Source organism: Pyxicephalus adspersus, chromosome Z (assembly GCF_032062135.1).
Source record: "Pyxicephalus adspersus chromosome Z, UCB_Pads_2.0, whole genome shotgun sequence".
In the NCBI taxonomy this organism is placed as follows: Eukaryota; Metazoa; Chordata; class Amphibia; order Anura; family Pyxicephalidae; genus Pyxicephalus; species Pyxicephalus adspersus.
In genome coordinates this window covers 65264439-65287974 of record NC_092871.1, presented here as the reverse complement: position 1 = coordinate 65287974, position 23536 = coordinate 65264439, and the positions used below count along the sequence as shown (strand labels likewise).

Here is a 23536-nt window from a genome sequence, read left to right as displayed (position 1 = left end):
ACACTATAAAAGAACATATCCTAAAATACATTTTTTATTTTGTTTTATGCAGGTATGCTGGACAACAACAAGGTGCTCCACACCTGAGGTTTGCAAGAAGCAGAAAGTGGAAACCTGTGACCAAGGATGACATTTGGCTGTTTTTGTTTTTCCAGGAAAAACTGGTCCAGGAACAAAATGATTGCCACTCCATTCTTTGGCACAGTCATGCCTGAATACCGCTTTTCCCTCATCATGAAGTACCTGCACTTTGCAAATAATGAAGAATTTGATGAGACTACCCATCCTGCACCAAAACTCAAGAAAATTTGGGAAGTTTCTCAAATGATTCTAAAAAATTTCCAGCAAACCTATGTGCCAGAAAGAGATGTCAGCATTGACGAAAGTCTAATTGCTTACAAGGGGAGGCTCAGCTGGGTGCAGTACATTGCGTCAAAGAGGGCACGATTTGGCGTGAAGACCTATATGCTGTGTGAATCCTCATCTGGCTACATCTGGGATACGGTGCTATACACTGGAAAAGGGACACAGTTCAACCCCAGATACAGCCATTATGGATTGGCAACATCTTCAGTGCTATCCCTTATTGAGCCATTGCTAGGTCAGGGCTATTGTGTCATAACTGACAATTTCTACACCTCTCCTGAGCTTTATGAGTTCCTTCTGCGACACAGAACAGATGCGTATGGAACTGTTAGGGCTAACCGGCGCAACTGTTTGCAAAAGGGCAGCTGAAGACAGGAGAAATTATTGCCTGGCAGAAAGGCAAGATGATGGCCCTGAGATGGCGTGACACAAAAGATGTGTGCCTAATGAGTACCGCCCATGATGCCTCCACCGTTCTGGTACACAAAAAACGTGGGAAAGAAGTGATGAAGCCACAGGTGGTGATTGATTACAATAACACCATGGGAGGTGTCGACAGAGCTGACCAAGCCATGACATTCTACCCAGCGATGAGGAAACATCAAAGGAAGTACTACAAAAATATTTTCAGGCATCTTGTTGAGCAGTGCCTATGGAATGCCTACGTTCTGTACAAAAAAAATAGTCAGAGGCCTGTGAATCATTCAGACTTCATTTTGCAAGTTTCCGAATCGATAGTCAAGAACCACCAAACATCATCAGTGGCTATAAATAGACCTGGACGTCGTGCTTCCACCATTGTCAACCCAGAACGCCTGACCGGTCGTCACTTTGTTGAATACATCCCACCAACCCAGAAGAAGGCGGCACCTACAAGGATGTTCGTGGTTTGCTGCTCAAAGACCGATGACAGAGGAATGAAGAAACGCAAGGAAACCAGGTTCTACTGTCCTGACTGTGGTGTTGGGCTTTGTGCAGAACCCTGCTTCAAAATCTACCACACCCGGGATGTCTACTAAAAAAGTAAATATTTTTTTTTCTAAAATCTGCATATAATTTATATTAATATTTATCAATAACATTGCACCCTTGTTTGGAAAATTTCAGTAAGAAATTTTTGATAAAAATTTTTTTTGATAAATTACATTGTTTTGGGCTAATATTTCATTTTTTTTATAATAATGATTTATAATTATGTATTATAATTTATGATTCTAATATAATAAATAAATATACTTATTATACCCGGGAGTTAATCCTAATAATTACAGGCCCACAATTTAAACAAAAATTTCTACATAAAAAAAAATAGGATCACTTTTTGCATCAAAAAATGACAGAATTAGAACGCTAGGCGGGTTAAAGAATTCTTTTTTTATTGAAGAGACCCGAGGAACTGATGTTCAGCTTACTGAAAAATCCAGAAACTGGGAGAAAGTGGGTTTAATTTACTAAATGGGTTTAAGCTGTAAGGAAAGTAAAATGCAATTAGCTTAATGAAACAGGTCTTCTGCTGCCTTCAACCATCTAATCATGTGCATGCAAAAATAAGTTTTACATTTCTGTGCAGGTGTATTCTTTGCAAAGTGATTTTTTTTCTCCTCATTCATCAAGCTTTGTGAAAAATCCCTTGCAGAGAGATAGTTTACTTTGCTAAGTGAACATCCTAAGATGATGAAGTCAAGCAGTAGATGGGCAGGTAATCACCAAACTCCATGTGACTTCTAATTGCCTTATTAACAACAGTTGCTAATATTTCTGTCTTTTTAGAGTGCTCTTGGACATGAAGGGAGAAGGGTATGGCACAAGCTCTGCTTAAGGATACGAGTTATGCACCTTTTTTAGCTACTTGTCTGGTTCTGGGCAATAGATCTCAGGTACCCCTTACCCACTCTAGTTAGAGAACACTAAGACCATGGAAGAAGACCAAAAAATATGTCACTGGGAGAAACCTTCCAAGATGGCAACAGGATGCACGGTGGCACAAAAAACAACCAGAGTTTAAGGAAACAATGCAGCAGCAGAGTTCCCGTACCTCAACTGATTCCTAGCCATGGCTGGTTGGCTCTGTCACAAGAAACATCAGGTTGAGGAAACATTCTGGCTCCCTGACACTTTTGACAACCAGGTAATTAATTTCTTAATAATTATTCTTATTTTATTAAATATACAGGTCCAGCGTAATAAAAGCTGGCATTGCCCAGTCTATCAATACAGCACAAACATAACCATGTTTTTTGGATGCCATGCAAATCCATTGCTTCTCTTTTGTTGATGTATCTTAGTCTATCACTACAATATCCTTTTTCCATTTTCCAACTGTGATCCCCAAGCAACGTTGAGGATCAATGATGACCTTGGAGTGCAGCTCTGGTAAAACAGATGGGGACAAATTTACAGGTTTGATACACTCTGAAACTTGAAAAAAAAAATTTTTTTAAAACACCTAGGATGGAAACAAATGAAGATAAAATAAAAAATAAACTTTAAACAGCAGACCATTTGCAAGCCTGTAATGGAATAATGTCTGAATATAACATGTTTGATTTATTATTTTTGGAGCCTCATATAGTTTTATATAAAGGCATTTTCATTCATTAGTTTAAGAGCCTAATTCCACAATAACTCATTTACAACAGCATTTTGCCATAGCCTGTTGACCGCCAGTTTTGAGTGTGTTCCATGTTTCTTTTTCTCCAAAAAAATGACACTTAGCACTAAAAGTAGAGCTCGGACAGATATTTTTTGCAGCCATTTAACCTCCATTTACTAAGAAATAAAGCAAAATTGATGCTGATTAAGCTCTACTCCGGAAATGCTTTTGATCCATAAAATGCCTCTTTGGCTGCAATTTGCCACACCAGGCTGTCACATTGCTGAGGCGCAAGCTTGATAATGATAAACCTTTATGGCCATTCTGTTTGCATCTAACAGCAAAGTAATGTAACATTTTCATTTGGCTGCAATTAATGTTAATGTTGGCTATGAAAATTGTCATTAAATACCATTTTAAAATCCGTTCAATTTGCATATGCAAAGCCCATTTGCTATCAGGTAAAATATACGCAGTGCTGCGTCTTATCTTTTAATCACAAGCATTTTACTGGCTGTGACCTTTTTATAATGGATTTTTAGCACTTTAACCATATCAAGTCAAAATGCCTATCAATTATTCAAACTTTATTCCAAATACAGCCAAAAAGAAATACTGCAAACTGTTGCTTGCCATTGACATGAATGACCACTATGATCTTCTAAATTACACTCTCTGAAATTTTTCAGGCTCCAGTTTCATTCTGCAGAAAAGGTTGGCAGTCCAGGACACAGAGATCTTTTTCTTATCTTCATCCTTTCAATGCTACTTTGCATTCTTTCTACCCCTGATACTAAGGTGACAGGCAGTCTTCATACCACTGACACTAAGGAAAGGGACAGTCACCATACCCCTGACACCAAGGTGAAGAGCAGTCTTCATATCGCTGACACTAAGGTGAGGGGCAGTCTTAACACCACTGACATCAAGGTAAGGAGCAGCCTTCTTACCACTGCCAGCCATGATAAAGTCTTCATATAAGACCAGCTGACTTTAGGATGACACAAAAACTTGTCTTTGCAACAAACTTGTTCACCATGTAGGAGATTAAAGAAAAATATGTGTTGTGGTGGCCTGTGTGCCTCTCTGTAAGCCTATCTGAAAAACCAGTAGGGAACATGCATTTCCCACCCAGATATATGTTGATTCAAATAGATAGCAAGGTCACTTTAGAACTGTAAACATCCTGGACAATTTATCTGCCACCTCAATGTTAACATACCACCTCTGTGTGCTTTTAGCTAAAGTGCCACGCTTCCCTTAAAGATGTTAATATGGGATACTTGCGACTGAACAAACTGACTAAAACAAGCAAATATAAAAGTCCCAAGGAGAGCCTTATTTAGGGGTCTGCAGGAGAACATGGTTTCAAAGCACTATTCAGAATGGGACCATAGTAAGATTTTGCTAGGCAATGGAAAGCTTTTAAGAAGCCACCTGTGAATGAGATGTATTTGGAGCAGTGGGAGTGAAAATAACATTGGGTGTATAATCTTTGCAGTGTTGCCAATCTGAGATCAGACAGGTAAAGGTAAACAGGATTTACACAGAGAAAGATGAATTGTCCGTCTACAATTTTAAAAGTTTTAGGGTAATGAAAACATATTTTAAAGGGGAATTTTCATAAGTAGCTCCTCTCAGTAACATAAAAATATTATATTAAAAGGGATTTCTACTTTGACTGTCTTTGACTAATGAGTGAACAAACAAGACAGAAACTACTTTTATAAGATGATAGCTGAATATGTTGATATTACATGATAAATAATTATGGAATAAGCTATTTAGGGGATTTTAAAGAGAAAAGCAACATAAAATATGCTAGATCATCGTCGCTGGCAATGTTGATTAGTGGTCTTTTCCAGTAACAGTAAGAATGAACGAGTGCTGTACAGACAGGGCTTTTCATTACATAGAATGGAGAGGACAAGCAGGAGGCACCTCAATACTTACTCCTTTATAGGGGACAGATGTGGTGCTAACCTGTTGTTCATTCAGTATTCTGGAAAAAGGGTAACTAAGCAACATAACAGTTGTCAAGGTGCTAGATTTTCGACAAGTCTTGGGTGACAAGAAATCTATCTACCTGTACATAGGTAAATTAAACCAAATCTCTCGCTTTTTCTTCGGATAAAGTAGAAAACAGTTTAAACCTTTATCAGTTAGTTTACCTAACCCCCTGTACAAAGCATTGGTCAAACCTCAGCTGGAAAATGCAGTCCAGTTTTGGGCACCAATTCACAAAAAGATATTGGGCAACAAAACTAATTAAAGGAATGTAGAAGCTCAAATATAAGGCGAGATTAACTAAAGTAAATCTATTCTCCTTTGAGAAGAGACGTTTAAAAGGGGATATGATCACCCTGTATAAATATATACGTAGTTTATATAAACAACTCTTTTTAAGAAATTTGGTTTGACAACACAGCCAAGTCCAGAATACACAGAATATCCGTCCACCAAACGAAGTACACAAGGACAAAACAGAAGCAGTCGGGGTCACAGGAAAAGGTCGGTCCAGGCATCATAAACTGGCAATGTCAGAAAAAGGCAAGGTCAGCAACAGTAAATCAGACAATAAATCTCCAGCACAGATAAGCCCAGCTAAACACTACAACAGGCACTCATGACTGGGAGCTGATCAGCCTCAGCCTAACAATGGATACTGGGGATGCCATTAATCCATCAGGCTGCACATCTAAAGGAAAGCAGGGGCTGCTGGTATCCCAGTTCCCCTGGCTGCCGCAATGGACATTGCTGGACAGAACAGACCGTGTTTATTACCACGATGGTGTACAGCACTTTGTCGCCGGACAGATGAGTATTTCCTAACACGTTCCTAATATGTGTATAGAATTTTATTTGGGATTCGTTTATTTTCCTAGTGGTTGAACTTAACAGATTTATGTCTTATCAACCTAACTATATAACTGTTCATGATGACTTCCCTTGTTCAAAGCACAACTGGAAATGAAAGCATAAGAAGCCCCTTTTAGGCAACTGTTACGGAAACTTTGGAAGATTTCTCCAATTGTTTCCATGATGACTGTAACAACTTGAAATACCCGGGACAGGTACAGAAGGTAAATCTTTCCAGAGTTGACACAAACATAAAGAAGAACCTAACAAAAGTCTAACCCATCCACTCTGTATTTAAAAAGTTAGATACACTTTATTTATTTTTTTCTTTTATTTTGATGCATGTACAGTTTTGGGTTTTTGGGGTTTCTTAGCTTTGCAACATTACCTTCTACCCTGTTTAGTCCCTGTTTCAGTGTGTGTGTAGTACATTACACACACTGAATCTGCCTAAACAAATCAGAGCTTTTACTGAAAGAAAACCAATTACAAAGGGAGGGAAGTAAATATGATGTGCCCCTCTAAATTCTACCTAATAGGAAACAACAGCAGTTGTTTAATGATCCAGCAGGAGAATACACAGAATGTTGTTATTTAAAAGCTCTGTACAGACAATAGATTTTGCCTGAGAAAATCAAATTCCTAATTTTAGTCAAGAATCTAGTCTAGGATGAATCTAGCGTTTGTACCTAGCATTGGAATATGGGCTATGGTTAGTGAGTGGTGGCAGAGTGAAGAAAGCAATACTAGGGAAAGTCTATCACAAAAACCTGTCGTTCTGAAAGAATTGACACACAAACCTTCACTTTAAAAGATGGATGATGAGAAGTTGAAAAACATTTTGACCTTTCTCTAAATATAAAACTATGAAGTAAAATTCAACATTGTACACATGAATCTGTAATTTTCTTTAAAAAAAAAATGGTGTTGCACGCAAGTAATTACCTGGTGGAGATGCCAAAGGTCATGCCAGGAGGTATGCATTGGCGGTGATCTTTGACTCGTCCTTCATTGATAGGACACCAGATCTTGTGAGTGTTGCGAAATGTTTGATGTTCAGCTGCTGTCACTAGACCAGATTTCACCGCTTCGCAATTGAGATCAACAAAGTTACTTTCTAATTTCCTGTGCCGGGCTTTGGCTTCTACCGTCTCCCAGTGGCCTATTGCTGATTATAGCAAAAAAGAAAACACAAGAGCATGATGCAATTAAAAAAAGTCACTCCCAAACAGCAACAGGCTGTTAAAAAAAATGAAGCCAAGCAAGCAGAACATGTGGTGGCTGAGACATTTATACAATGTGTTTTATTCACAGCATTTGGAGCAGCCATACTATTGGAGGTTAACCATACTATGTACTGGGCACATATCAGCCATCTTCTTCTCTTCCTGTGAGAGGTCCCCCATACAGCCTCTTCCATATGCTGCTCTCGGCAACCCAGGGGATAGTGAGAAGTGCAGCCATACCAGTTTCCAGGGGAGCAAGTGATGGGATGAGAAAACTTGGTCCTACCCTAACCATAAAGGAGAAAGTAATCCCTGCAGTGTAGGGGTAAAAGTTTTGGCTGATCCTAATGTTAAAGTGGAACTAAAGGCAGGGTTTTATTGCAGAAAGGGACAGGGGATGTCCCTTCTGCAATAAAACATACTCAACTGCGTGATCTTTCCCTTAAACTGTCAAAATCATTAAACTGAACATGCCAGGAAACCTAGCAAGCTGCCCAAGCGTTTGTTGCTGTGATACCCGGCACATCACAGCTTCCCCTATGGCTGCTGGAAATAAATGAACTCTCATATGCCTGCACAGGAGTTAAGTCATCCTGGCCATTCAAGATGGCCAAAGATCAGAAAAAAAGAAGAGAAGAAGTAAGAAGATGGCGTACAGGACAGGACAGGTGAGTATAGAATGGATTTAGTACTGCTTTCTGTTTTAAGGTCAGGGCTCTTTGAAGCTTACTAAAGCTTCTCCACATCAACCTCATCAAATTATCCCTTCATATGTAGACTGTAATTCTTTACTATTCTTTACCTGTGCTTTCAAAGTACAACTATATCAACCTTCTACTTTCATCTACCGGCTAAGCAACAGCAACATTCAAGTCTATGGGGCTGTACTGCACATGGGCATGACGCAAGACTTTTGGGTGTTTATTAATTTGGAGGTCTATCTACATGCTTCTGATCATATATTGTAGATGATAAACCCCACTCCTACCCAATCTTTATAGGGTTCTTCATGATTAGAAAATAATGATCATAAATAATACTAAAAATAATACTAAGGGAAGGAACCCATTTCAAAGCTTTTTTTTAAAACTGCTTTCAAAAGACTTGCTAAAATAAATCAGGGTAAAAAAGTCTCCCCACAAAGCAAAAAAAAAATACTTACCTCCTCTGTTGCCTGCACCGGTGACATGCCTCTCAAATGAAAAGAAAACGTCTCCTAAAGACTGAAATGTTTTTAAGAGCACCTTTCAGAGGTGCTTTCCTGGTCCCCTGCTGTATTCATTAGCTCCTCCCACAAGTTCCTACATCAATACAAGATAATGGGGTGATGAAGGACAAAACAGCAAGGAGGGGGACTAGAAATCTAAAACTCCCAGTGGAGAAAGCAGAGGGCTTTAATCATATAATTTTTTCTTTGCCGTGAAACTATTGGTTCTGGTTTGTGACTTTTAACAGAGTCGCATTAATGTAACGTCACTAATAAAACACATGTATTTTTTTTAAAACTGTTTCAATCCTTTAGTTACCCATAATCAGCTCTAATTACATTTGTATGTATATGTAAACAATTTTTATAACATGGATGGTCTTGAAACTATATTTAATAATAATATAAAAAAAAATATATATCACTTTGTTTTAATGGTAATGATAAAATTATTGCTTAACAAGTGGACCCACAACAGATATGTAAAAACTGGTCAATTATAAAATCAGTACAGTGGTTTGTAATTGCACTATATTGGCTATGCTCACTTGGACATACCTGAAGCTACACCTCCTTCTTTCAGAAAACTTTTCTGTCCATAGGTAAAGTCTGGCCCAGGTAAAGTGTAGCACATTCTTTTCGTCTTTCCAAGTTCTGCCTAAAATCACACAAATAAAGCGAGAAAGGTGAAATCCATGTTCCATTTCAAGTGCATCCTCAGAAGAAAAACTTACCTTTGCCATTTTAGTATGAAGATATAGTACTCCCAACAAATACACCAAAAAAAAATTGGCATTGTCGGGATCAGATGGGTCAACACCAGTTCTTACAATCAAAAGCATAGGCAGAGAAGGCATGTGGCTGCCAAAGAATCTTTAATGTGCTGGATCAGTTAGCTGCAAAGATAAGTTATTTTACACAAATACCATGCCGCCAGCCTCCATAAAAAATTAAGTTAAAGCTAACTTCTGGGTAATACATTTTTTATTTAAAAGACTAATTTTCTTGAATTGAACAAAAGGTATCCTTGCAAAATAAAGGGGTTAGTAGTAACCCTCCCACCACAGATCTTTACTGTCTTAACAAGTGACACTTATTGAAAAATCTTTAGCATTTGGCCTATTCCAGGTGTGTCAAATGCTGGGATCATACCACACTTTGTGGTTAATTCTTCTAATGTCTGTATCACTATTGTGCCCTATAATGACATAAGGTTTGGAGGAAGGAACCACAGAAAGCAGTAGACCAGGCTTCCAAAGACTTTGTGGACAGAGCAGGAGAAGTAATTATTAACTCTTTCCACTGCAGGAATGTCAAGAGGTTTTCAAGAGGCAGAAAGTGGGATCCTGTGACCAAGGATGATTTTTTGCTGTTTTTGGGCTTGGTGATATTCAGGGAGTTATGGGCAAACCCCTCCAGAAGTGGTACTGGTCCAAGAATAAAATACTTGCCACTCCATTCTTTGGCACAGTCATGCTAGAATACAGATTTACCCTCATCATAAAGTATCTGCACTTTACCAACAATGAAGAGTTTGATGAGACTACCCATCCTGCACCAAAACTCAAGAAAATTAGGGAAGTGTCCCAGATGATTCTAAAAAATTTCCAGGAGACCTATGTGCCAGAGAGAGACATCAGTATTGACGAAAATCCAATGGCTTACAAGGGGAGCTCAGTTAGGTGCAGTATATTGCGTCAAAGAAAGCACGATTTGTCATGAAAACTTACATGCTGTGTGAATCCTCAACTGGCTACATCTGGAATTTGGTCATATACACCAGAAAAGGGACACAATTCAACCCCAGGTACAGTAGCTATGGATTGGCAACATCTTCAGTGCTATCCCTTATTGAGCCATTGCTAGATCAGGGCTATTGTGTCACAACTGACAACTTCTACACATCTCCTGAGCTTTATGAATTTCTTTTGCAAAACAGAACAGATGCATATGGAACCATGAGGGCTAACCGGCGCAACCTGCCATCACTGTTTGCAAAAGGGAAGCTGAAGACGGGAGAAATTGTTGCCTGGCAGAAAGGCAAAATTATGGCCCTGAGATGGCATGATAAAAAAGATGTGTGCCTGATGAGTACTGTCCATAGTCCCTCCACAGTTATAGTACACACACAAGGTGGAGAAGAAGTTATGAACCCACAAGTGGTGATTGACTACAGCACTATGGGAGGTGTCGACAGAGCTGACCAAGCCATGACATTCTACCCAGCGATGAGGAAACAACAAAGGAAGTACTACAAGAAGATTTTCAGGCATCTTGTTCAGCAGTGCTTATGGAATGCATACAATCTGTCCAAAAAAAGAATGACAGGCCTGTAAATCATTCTGACTTCATTTGGAAGGTTTCCGAATCCATAGTCAAGAACCACCAAACACCATCAGTGGCTGTGAATAGACCTGGATGTGGTGCTGTTGCCATTGTATTCGTGGAATACATTTAGGGGATTCATAAATGAAAATGGATCTGGGGGTTCTGGTAGATCATAGACTAAATACCAGCATGCAATGCCAAGCTGCAAAATCTCAAGTTAGCAAAGTACTCTTGTATTAAAAGAGGAATAGATTGCAGAGATGGAATCTTAATCCTGTCCCTGTACAAAGCATTGGTCAGACCACATCTGGAATATGCAGTCCAGTTTTGGGCACCAGTTCACAAAAAGGACATTGTGGAATTGGAGAGAGTGCAGCGAAGGGCAACTAAACTAATAAAAGGAATGGAGGAGCTCAGCTATGAGGAGAGATTAGCTGAACTGAATCTATTCTCCCTTGAGAAGAGAGGTTTAAGGGGGGATTTGATCACCCTGTATAAATATATAAATGGTCCATATAGAGAACTCTCTTTCCAAATATTCACTTTGAGATCATTACAAAGAACAAGGGGGCATGCTTTGCATCTGGAGGAAAAGAAGTTTAGGCTCCGGAGAAGGAAGGTAAATTCTTCACTGTAAGGTCGGTGAAAATGTGGAATCGGCTCCCTCAGGAAGCAGTTTCAGCAAGTTCTATAGATTGCTTTAAGAAAAAGCTGGATGTTTTTCTAGAAGCAGAGAATATAACTGGGTATTAAGGCTTTAAAGTAAAAATATCAGTGACTGTTGATCCAGGGAACATCCGATTGCCTCATAAAATCAGGAAGGATTTTTTTTTTCCCCTGTTGAAGCAAATTGTACTAGGTTTTTTTGCCTTTCTCTGGACCAACTATGTCTTATAGGGTTTTATATCTGGGATAGCTCTATTTCCCTGGTGGTTGAACTTGATGGACTTATGTCTTTTTTCAACCTAACCTACTGTGTAACGTGGAACGCTTGACTGGTCGTCAGTTCACAGAATACAGCCCACCAACCCAGAGAAAGGCAGCACCTACAATGATGTGCGTTGTGTACTACTCAAAGACCGATGACAGTAGAAGGAGGATCCGCAAGGAAACCAGGTTCTACTGTCCTGATTCTGATGTTGGACTTTTGCAGCACCTTACTTCAAAATCTACCACACCCCGGATGTCTACTAGAAATGTGATTGTTTGTTTTTTCTAAAATCTACATTTAATTTATATTATTATTTATCAATAATATTGCACCCTTGTTTGGACAAATTTCAATTAAGTTTTTGATAAATTTTTTCTTTTGACAAATTGCATTGATTTTTGTGGTCTATTATTTCATTTTTTTAATAATTATTTTAATTATTAAATATATTTTAATTTACAGTTATAGTATAAAGAAATATATTTATCATACTCGGGAGTTATTCCTAAGAATTACAGGCCCACAATAATAAACAAAAAAATTATATGCAAAAAAATTGTATCACTTTTTGCACAGAAATACAGACAGAATAAGAATGCTAGGGGGTTAAATCACTATCAACTATTGTATTAAAATATAGTTATACAGTAAGTAAAGATACAGTAAGTAAGAAACAGTAAGTAAGAAACAGTAAGTGTATGTATACCCAATACCAAACAACATGTTATATTGCACCTTACCACTTCTTAGATGTGCTGACTACATTAGTTTTCTTTTTTTTCATGCTGTGTAAATTTTCTGAAAAGATAAAAACCTGCTGATATAATCACCAATCCAATGTTTTCCTAAACTTCCTGTGCACTGAACTAAAATATCAAACAATGACTAGCAACAACCTCCTATCCCTTTCTCTTCTGTGGAATGCACCCACTTCTTGCACCATTGTATTAATACAATAAAAGGAAGGAGTCTGGTAGCCCAAAAAATACAGTGTAAGGTGACAATATGGATACAATACTGTACATGAGAATTGCCACCTTGAGCAATAATGGTGCTACTGGCAGCATCCAGGTGAAAAAAATCCAAAGCCTTTAACAGGAAAATTAATAGCACCCCTATGGAGAGAAGCAGGAGCAGAGCTAAGAGCCGATCCCAGCTGTAAATACGTGGTCAAAGGAACAATGCCAACAGGAAAAGAAAGCAGCTTAACAGATGGAGGGACTTCTGCTTTCCAGCTACTGTCCAGTCACAGTCTGAAGCAGAGAGCTGCTGCTGGCACCAACCCATCTGTAATGTCCGACAATGCTGTGTATATTTTAAGACTGGATGGACAAAAATGAATCTCTTAGCATGTAAAGGATATTCACATGTATTTAAATATTGTAGCACCAAAATCGTTTGGAGGTTTTTTTTTTACCATTAGATACATATAAGGACAACTACAATCATAGGCAGGATTTTCTGTAGGATCAGAATACATTTTATGAATTATGAATCAGGCCAGAAGGACTCATCAGACCATAAGCAGAATGGAGTTAAGGGATTTCCGCATACAGATTTCGGAAGTCACACTCATTTAGAGCAAGACTCACTCAATAGTGAGCAACATCAAAGGTTGACAAGGTTGACAAAATTCTTTGGAGGTTCACTCATTAAACTTATCCAACCCATTATTAATTCATCCTCAGATCCACAGCCTACAAATCTCCATCAATTTGGCCACTGAAGCTTGCAAACCATCGACATGAAAGAAATGTGACGTAGGTAAGGGCACATCTCCTTCTATCCCGTATGACTGTGGGACAATGCCAATCCCCCGAAGACTTCACTATGGAGATGATCACCAAACACAGCCAACCAACTGATCTCCCTTAATCCTACTGAAAGCAAACCCAGCAAACAAAAGCAGTTCATTTAAAGACTAAATAGGAAAAGGGACCTCATCATTGTCTCCCCTTGACGCCATGTTGTTTGCTTTGGAGATCTATTCATTTTATTTTTCTCCTCGCCTTTAAATGTCATTACAGAGTATATTCTTTTTATGTCCCTTTAATTGTTGAGGGATTTTGGACCATTCCCATGGTGTAGTGTGTGATCACCTCCCAGATGTTTAAAACATAGAGGGGGTTTGTCCTTCTATTAGGTTGGGACCTTTTCATCTCATTATGTAGCTATGTCAACTCAGATCTTCAACTTTTTAGGAAAGTTATTGAGCTGCTAATACCTGTCAATTCCATCTGACATAAAAGTGATAAAAACTCCAAGAACAATGTGTATGTAATTAGCAGTGTATAGGAGTGTGGGTCATGGTAAATCTTTTGTACCTGTGTTACTTGTAAGGGATGACATCTGGTTAACTGTAGACATTATAGTGAACTTGTGCTTTGCCTCCCTGTGGTTTTTTTCTTCATCTTTCAGTAACTCCCTTTTTGTCCTGTTCACCCACAGCAGCAAAGAGAAACATGAAGAGAAGATAGATTCTGAAAAATACAGGCCTATTTATGAAAGCTTAATGCTGGGAATACATTGTATGGTATTTTTCATCAATTTAATGATTGACACAAAACTTGATTCCTTGTGACTGACTACAAGTATTTGTTGTACCATCTATTTGTTTGATAACCAATGTGTATTACAATCTATTTCATCATTATATTCAATATAAAGTTTTCCATGATGCTCATCTGTATTTCCCTGTTTAATGATAATCAAATATTGAATTATTATCATCTTCAGTCATTAAACCAACGTCTTATGCAGCGATGTATAATAAACAGGAAATGCAGATGGGAGACCTACATTTAAACAAAGAAAGGATGCTTTGCCAAATAGAACTGTGTGCATTGACTGTTTGCTCCATTTTCTCACAGTGCCATTACCTCCAGTCTTTCCCTTTAGCTAGTATTCTGTATAGCAGACACTTTGAGACAACAAGGTTTGTGTGACCAGTGATAGTGACAATGAGAGTTGGAGTAATGGTTTTTCCCCATCCATTTAAAATTATAGTCAAAGGGACCTGTTGCTCAAAGCAACCAATTGGGTTCCATCTTTAAAATAAGGTTTGGTGTATGCATAGTTGTATTGCCCCTAACCACTACATTTTTTTTTACCTTCTGTGGTCCTACATGGCCACAAAATTAATAAAGGAAACTTGTCCCCCCATATGAATATGTCAGCTGCCACTGCTTACTTGGCTAGATCTATTGGTTTTAAGAGTTTCTGACTTTACCAGTTCTGAAGGATAAAACAGCCAGGAATTTTTAGAAGAAGGTCTACAATGGTATTGTTCCCTTTATAAAAATGTAAATCTAGCAGTAACTATCCTAGGAGCAATCTAGGGTATTGTTGAGTAACACACTATGCCCACCCTCCTAAAAGCACTATAATTCATGAGTATGATATTTTGTGATAGACCCATCATCTAGAATAATGGTGCTATTACTGATCCAATCAAAGTATGGTTGATCGCATAGTATAACATCATGCCCACAGCCAACTGGGATTTAAAGAAAAAACGTAGGTCCAGGTCCAGGTAGGAAGAAATTAATCACTTGGCATGATTTGAAGTGACCTGATGGGCAGAAAGGAAGCATAAACTTGATATTTCTGGGGGGGGGGGGGACATGGCAGAATAAAGGATTTGGGAGGCACTCAAAAGTTGGCTCTAGTAATCACAGATAATCCTTTTATGAAAAGGATTATGTATAAATACAATGGTGACATCTTACACAGAATCTACTTACCTACAGAAATCTTACTCAGAGTTATGCCACTATATGTCCATCCAGGTTACAACACAATGTCCCAACTGTGGTCATATGCCATAGCAGGCTCTAGGCCAGTTACCTATCAGTAAGTTTTTGGGGGAAAAAACCCTCACATAAAGGGAACATACAAACTCCATGCGGATCCTGTCCAGGCTAGGACCAGAACCTAGGTCCTTAGGACTGCAAAGTTATAATGCTAGCCCCTCATCCCCCATGCTACTCGTGGTGCCATGTAGCATCTTTTGCTATGCAGAAAGAGGAACGGACCTGATAGGGACCCAGACATTCCTTCTCCGATGACGACAGCTTGAATTCAAGGCTTCATTTGCATTTACATGATCTTACTGTGCAGCTTATGAAATGAGGAGATTGATACTCCACTTAGGCTGAAGTTTCATTACTTCTGGAATACAATGAGATACAAACAGGCAGATATGGGCAGGCGGGGTAAGGAGAGGGTTACAATTAAAGGAAGAGAGTTTACCAATTTACTGCAAATGGGTATTGGATGAAACTCCTTGTGGTTTGTTTTCTATAGAATACCTCACTGTACTGTAGATGGATCATCCCTTTGGATATATAAATAAGTTCAGGTATAAAATGTTGCTGAATTTACCCTTAAAGAAACAACACTCCAGTAAACCATGAATATTTTGTATTTATTCAAAAAGGAAGCAGCATTTATGCAGACTAATATTGGCTAATATTTTTAAAACTGAATTCAGCTACTCTGGGCCAGTTTTGCTGTCCCACTAGAAAAATCGCTTTATTATTATTTGAAATGACCTGAAATAAGCCCATGAAAATGAGGCCAGGGTGTTCACTGGTTCCAGCAATATCCAGTGGTGCAGGATCAGGGTTTACAGTGGTCTTGATCAAGGGTGAACCCTTTACTCCAGAGTGTCTCACTGTTGTAAACACAGAGGAGATTGTCTACTTTTCCTAGCTCTGCTTTAGATGTTGCCATCTGTCAGAGTCCAGCAAAGACAACAGTGAAAGATCTTTGCCGCTGGCTCCATATACAACGAGTGACCCGTGAACTTTTCAGGTGAACAGCTGAGGTTTTGTGCTAACAAACAGGGGTCTAGGGGTTCCTGATGTGAAAATAAGAAAGGGCTGTAGAGAACATGGGGATGTGACATTGGAAACACTAATGTAAAAGGGGAAGTTCTGATGTAAAGGGCATTCAGATTTTACAGGGGCTTTGTGAAGGGGAGAGCACTGATAAAAAAAAAAAGAATTTCAGATGTGAAGGGGGTCCAGAGGTAGTAACTTGTTCTAAATAGTGGGGGTCCTGTCAGAAATTAGCACTGGGTCCCATAGATCTACCACCTACTTTGAAGATAAAATTGTCAAAATCAAACATGATGTCTCTGCTTACCGTGCTACTCAAGCCATATCCACCCTTTCCAGCTGTAAATCATCACTAACTTCCCTCAGCTGTGTTACTCTGGATGAAGTCACCTCTCTTCTCTCCCATCATTTCCATCTACTGTCTTCTGTCCGCTTGACCCAGTTCCCTCTGATCTACTCCGTGCCCGCTCCTCCACCCTGGCCCCCTCACTAACCCAAATAGTCAATCTCTACCTTTCTATTGGTAACTACCCTCCCCCACTTTCAAACATGCCATTATTCTTCCTATCCTGAAGAAACACTCACTAGACCCATCCCTACCTTCTAGCTACTGTCCTATCTTCCTTCTCCCATATGTTTCCAAACTTCTTGAGTGCATTGTCTATAAAAGACTCACCGATTACCTGAGCACCAACTCCCTCCTTGACCCACTCCAGTCTGGCTTTGGAGCTGCCCATTCCACTGAAACAGCTCCTACTAAAGTGGCCAATGACCTCCTCAGAGCTGAATCTGCGCCGACTCTGGAATGGTCTTTCTCGTCCTATTTGGCTTGCTCCTACTTTCCCCCCCTTTAAAAGAGCACTCAAAACACATCTTTTCAAACTTGCCTACCCATCTTCTTCTGTCTTTTAAAACCCTTTCCATTGCATATCCCCCACCTCCTATTGTGTGATACTTCCCCCACCTTCTAGATTGTAAACTTTTTGGGGCAGGTTCCTCCCCTTTTCCTGTGTCGCTGTCTGTATCTGTCATTTGAAACCCCTTTTTAATCTACAGCACTGCGTAATATGTTGGTGCTATATAAATCCAATGTATTATTATTAACCTCCTTGCAGTTAAGCCCGACCTTCGCTCGGGCAAAAAAAAACTGCAAGGATGGTTAAGCCCGAGATTTTGTACATCCTTACTTTTAAAAAAATTTTTTATGAAAAACAGTGGATCACTTTTGGTACAGAAATCTAGACCTCAGTGTAACGCTTAGGTGGTTAATAATAATAATAATAATATTAATAATAATAATAATAATAATAATTAGCAGGTTACCAGGAATTCTGAAATCTATTGTATAAAGATTTGCTCCAGTAACTGTCAGATGTATACATACTCAATGCTACAAAAGTGAAAGAGATTTAGAAGGTGTGGAGTGCAGCAATGATTCCTAAACAAACTGATATATGTACTGTGATATAACAAGCAGTGTTTATTAGGTACTCCAAGAAATGGTTCATTATATCTTTCCCTGATAATTAAAATACTTCATATGAATTGTTCAATCATTTGTGCTACGGTCTTTATATACTAACTGGAAGCAGAGAGCAGACTAAAAGATAGATGAGCTCATTGGTGTGTTCTGCTTTCACTGTCCAGTTACGGACTGGGGGAGGGATTCAAGCAACATCTACAGGTCATGATCTGTAGATGTTGCTTAAATTCATCTGGGAAAAAGTCAGGCTTTTTGTAGTGTCAGGCAAGACTTTGATGTAGATAAATTGAAAAAATCTCAGGGTTGGATAGACAGAACTACAAATTCTATATTGAGATAAGCTCCCTAGTCTGCTGCTTCTCCTTTTACTGTCCAGTCATTATTTAACTACAGAAAAGACAAACTGTGTCTCTTACTCTACCTGACAGGACTGTGCTGTGTGCCATAGAAGGTATTAATATGAAGACTTGATGGACAGAAATACTAATACATGGATATACTGCATCTCAAAAGATGTACAAATTGCCTTACCCCACCTCACTTCTTATTCCTTCTGCAGTGAAAAAGAACACAATAAGGAAGAATTTATAAGTATATTGTTATAAATTCCAAGGTCTCCCCTTACCCCTGAGAAAGCCCGGTTTGGGCGAAACCTTACTGCCATCGCTAACCTAGTATGATACTAAACCATATTGATATTTCCTGCGAAACTAGTGGTTATATGTTAGCCTAGGATTCATTTATAGACACAAAGCTCTAAATCTTTTAAATTATAATAATAACAAATTATGTTCTTGGAACAATAAAATGTTGTGTTTTTAAATTTAACTCTGGTTGCCCTTCAAAAGCCTGGCTTTCCCTCCCTCCTCTTCCTCCCACAGATACACGACAATAAGGAATAAGCTTGGTGTTACCCTAGGCACTGGCCTAATATATGCTAAATATCCTAAAAGTATTATTCTTTTTATAAAAGCACCCCAGGCCCAAAAAAATCCTAATTTCTATTATAGGTACATTCACCCTGTTTCTTACTTTGTACAGTCCTCTATCCTTTCAGTGTTCCCATGCTGCTTTAGATTGAAATATGTGGACAAATCTTCTAACTGCATAGGTTTAGCCCAGTTCCAGCTAAAATATTTTCTACATGTTTGGATGAGGCAGGTAAGGGTTAACACGTCTGCCGGGATTTTATTGTCATTTGTTTCCCGAATCGGATGATGCCCCCCACCTGTAAGAATGTAAGAAGAGTGACACAGACAAAATCATAGTTAGAATAGTGAAGAAGGGAACTTCTGACAATGATTTTCTTGCAGCTTCTGAAATAATGGAAAAAAAAAATTGCTGGAGTTAGGATTTGAGGGGCACAAGCTGTAAAAGAAAGGTTTCAGCTGGGATGTATACATAATAGACTTCATGAGTATAGATGGTAAATTAAAATTGTGAAAGGAAAAAGTTAACTATAGTTCCATAAGGGAACATATAGTTAGAAAAATGGAATTTTAATGGTACTTGCAAAGAAAACACCAAGTATAAAATCAAATATTTATTTTAAACATAATTTTAAAAAGTTAGAGGATGTCTTTCCTCCTTTTAACATCATAAAAACAGTAACATGTTTAGCAACCTTAGATTGCAAAAAGAGCACCCATCTACTCTCTACTCTACTCTGAGAGTGATATAATTCTTACAAATGTATCCCTGGACGCGTGAGAGATATATACAATTTTGTTGGGTGTGTACATTGCAAAAAGAATTGTAGATTGCAAAAAGAACACTAAGTGACTGTATATAGGTGTGAGTGGTGGTTATTTAAAAAGTCAAGTTAGTTGTCCTAAAGGACTGAATGCCAACCTCTTTAATGAAGATAATGTTTGACAAGAAAAAGAGAAAAGGAGGGTTTTTGGTACGCGCCGGGTTTTGTATGCGTCGGGTACAGCGGTCGATACGAACAATATCCTCTTCGCAAGTTATAATACTTAATGGCTATAAATGTGTGCAATATGCTAGATGACACCTGTATAGTGCCCCTTTAGGGCCCAATATATTATTCTAAAAGACCACAAGTCTCATTTGTGGCCTACAGGTATGAATATGTTTTGTATTGTTGTACATGGGAATTATCATTGAAAACAATACTTTTTATTTGCCAAAAACCCCCCTTTTCTCTTTTTTTGTCAAACATTAACAACACTATACATAATTACACTGACCAAACTGAAAACTGATTTTAGGTGAACGGAACAGAAGTTTTCTTCTTTATATATTCAATGGGATTTTTTTTTTATTTGGATTACAAGGCTCAGTGTGCAAGGCCTGACATGCCTTATTAAATTGCTCTGACCGTACAGCACTACAGATTGGGTCAGTGCTATATAATTAGCAGATAATAATTATAATGCTTTCTGTGCACAATGCAGGAAGGGATAACTTGTGATGATCATAATGTGAAATCGCAGGAATTAAAACAGCAGAGTGACATACATGACAGGCTGGAGAGGGTATCTCTAAAATCATCGCCTTTTTCTGACAAGCCTGATCGAGCTTGCACAGGTGACAATTAAAAGTGTCATTTGTTGTGCTTTGTGAGACACCTGTCCATGGCCATCCAAACCACAGTCCTGAGCCTGCAGCCTATCGTTCACTAAGCGCCTCCTAATAACCTGCAGTCAATTATAGTTTTACTCTGTGCTGAGACGGATGCAGATTTGATGAAACACAAAGCCCCAGGGAGGCATGACACACCTCTGCCATTCCCTGAAGCAATCAAATCTAATCCCCTCTAAGAAGCTTTAAATAATTTGGAGCCATATTGACATAAAAAAAGGAGTTTAAAAAGAGGGCTCCTGCCAATCCTTTCACAAGAAAGCTACATAGAAAGTTTTTAAGGATGAGACTAATGTTAATGTGTTAATAGGGAAAGGTGAATGGAACAAAATTTCAGGAAATAGGGGATTTGTACCTATGAAGGTGGTAAAAAATAAGAGAAAGTAAATAGTACAAAGTCAAATTAAAGATAAAAGTACAGTTAATTTATTTCACTGCCTTGCCAATGATACACCTTTGCTGAAGCAATAAAAAAAAGGAGTAGCTATATTCAGTGAGCTTTAAATACTTATTTTGGGTGGCACTGCAGCACCTGAAGTCTTCCAACGATAGGTGAATTTTAAAACTTGATAACACTGGGGAAGGCAATTTTTTGTTGAGTTAGATCTATCACTTGTTTTTTCACTAATTTTTGGATGGTGAATCCAGAAATGACCCCAGCTTTTTGCTATCACATCCAGTATTTAAGATACAGGGTACCCTCCATTTATGTCAAAAAACATACAAATTTTACATACATTGAAAAATTAATGAAATAATAACTTGAAGGTACTGTTATTTAAATTTATTTTGTTCATACAAAGGGTTTATTGTTACTCTGACATTTTTTTTTACAGTAAAACATTTGTAAATTTATCTGGTAAGCGGTTAAGGTAAAAATTTATGCTTATAGCTTTTCCTGGAGTGTTTGGACAATCCCGCCTGATGCTCCAACAATAGTCAGCCATCATATGTACATCCCATCTACCCTGATATTGTCCTTCCATGACCTTCAAATCTTGGTGGAATCGTTCACCTTGCTCATCACTGACTGCACTAAGGTTTTCCGGGAAGGTAGAAAGATGGCTATGCAGTAAATGCACCTTGATGCTCTTATTGCAACCAAGCATTTTATAGTTCTCCAAAAGTTTCTGGACAATTTCTGCTTAATTATCTGCTCGTGCGTTCCCAAGAAAGTCCTTGACAATGGCTTTGAATGATAACCAAGCATTCTTTCGACTTCTGACATTGTCCTGATGAAATGTTCATCTTTGATGGGCTTCCAAATCTGTGGACCATCAAACACACCAGCCTTTATTTTTTTAAATGACAGGCTAGCAAATGCCAAAATGAGGTACTTGAAATAGTCTCCTTCAGTTGGCAAAGCTTTAACAAATTGCTTCATCAGACCCAGTTTCATGTGCAGAGGCAGGAATATATTATTCTTTCTATCAACAAGTGGCTCATGTAGAAAGTTCCGATCACCTGGTTTTAGGGCAGTTCTTGGAGACCAAATCCTGTCCACCCAATGCCTCTCACGAACTTTGCTGTCCCACATGCACAGATAACAGGAATACTTGGTGTATCCACATTGCTGAGAAGGAAGCATACCATTTTACGGTCAACACAGATAACCCAATTGTGTTGGTGATGTTGCAACAAATTAATGACTCTCTTTATGTCTGCATATTCCTCACTGACTGAAACTGACTGAAATATATTGCCATTGTGAAGGAGGACACACTTTAAGCTCCGCTTTGAGCTATCAATGAATAGTCACCTTTCATTTGAGTTATAGATTGGAATTGCCAATTCCTCCATTAAACCATGTATGTTATGGCAATACACAAAGCCACTGTCAGTTCTAAATTACTGCAGAAATGTAATTTTCTCTGGTTCAAAAGTACAATACTTTTGTTCCTTTTTCAAGTAAGTTTTTCTCACGCAGTCTTGAAGCTAGGAGTTCTGAAAGCTTCTTCGATAGTCCCAAATCACGTGCCAAATCACTCAACTCATGCTGATCAAATCCTCTTCAATTTCAAACTCTTCATCATTTGTCACCTAGTTCATCACCATAATCATGTTCTTCAAGAGAGGGTAGTGTAATGAAAACCGGCACTGGGATTTCATCTGAATGAGCCACTGGGCGTATAGCCGATGGTAGACTAGGATATTCTATGTTACATGTATTTTTCTTGGTATATCCTGAAGTTTTCACTATACAAAAGTAATAGTATCAGTCTATTGAAATCACTGATCAGTATCAGTCACTGAAATGATCTCCTGGCTCTCGACAAACCATAGGTATACCAAATGGCATCTTATCACGTGTTCCCTTTGTCCACATCTGTAAACCTTTGACACACTTATGGGTTTGCACACCTTATGAGGGGCCCAAGACTTATCTTGATCACCAAGTTTGACTTTGAAATATACCAAATAGGCTTGCTCTACAAATGTGCTGATGTTCGCACTTAGACTGGGAATGGTGAAACTGCCACTGATATAACAAAATGAATCAGGGTTGTTTAGGCACTTACAATGAGAAACAGCAGAGCCAGACATGATCTGAAAGAAAGGAAATACGTGTGTAAGTAGAAAAAAACATTTTGCTTTTTCACTACGTAGAGCAGCGCACAACCTCTGACCACACTGTCTTGCGTGTAAATGAATAGCTTATACAAATCCACACTACAGTAATCACATTATTATAAGCAGTAGAGAAAAAAACCTGATGTGATGGAAAAAAACTAACTGCACTTTCAGAATCAGCATACCTATTTTAGTGTAAATAAGCTTAAAAATTCAGGGTCAACAAAAAATGTGTTCAAAATTGTTCCCAGTGTTAACATTAACATTAAAGCTCCTTGACTAAATGTAACTTTAAGGACTTGTTCAGACGGGGAATGGTGGTTTCGTGGTTGAAACCTTTCCCGAATCATTGTGCTGGTTCCTAATAAACCAGCATTTTAACATTTCACAAAAGATGGTGTACCTCTCGCAACCAACCCCATTCATTCACTATGAGTGACCAGGAATGAAGAGTTACATAAAACTGTGGGTGCGGTAAATGGGAGTGAGGAAAAGGTAACTACATCCCAATCCAACCCTTCCAAACT

General features: G+C 38.5%; 1 protein-coding gene across 1 annotated transcript in view; it reads right to left on the bottom strand.

Moving 5' to 3' along the window:
* CFAP77 (cilia and flagella associated protein 77) overlaps positions 1-23536 on the bottom strand; it is a 185053-nt gene that overhangs the window by 69988 nt on the left and 91529 nt on the right. Inside the window, exons 2-3 of the mRNA XM_072430761.1 lie at positions 8810-8909; positions 6764-6986 (exon numbers count right to left, since the gene is read on the bottom strand). Of these exons, the coding sequence (XP_072286862.1) occupies positions 6764-6986; positions 8810-8909 (323 nt within the window). The remainder of the gene's footprint in view (positions 1-6763; positions 6987-8809; positions 8910-23536) is intronic.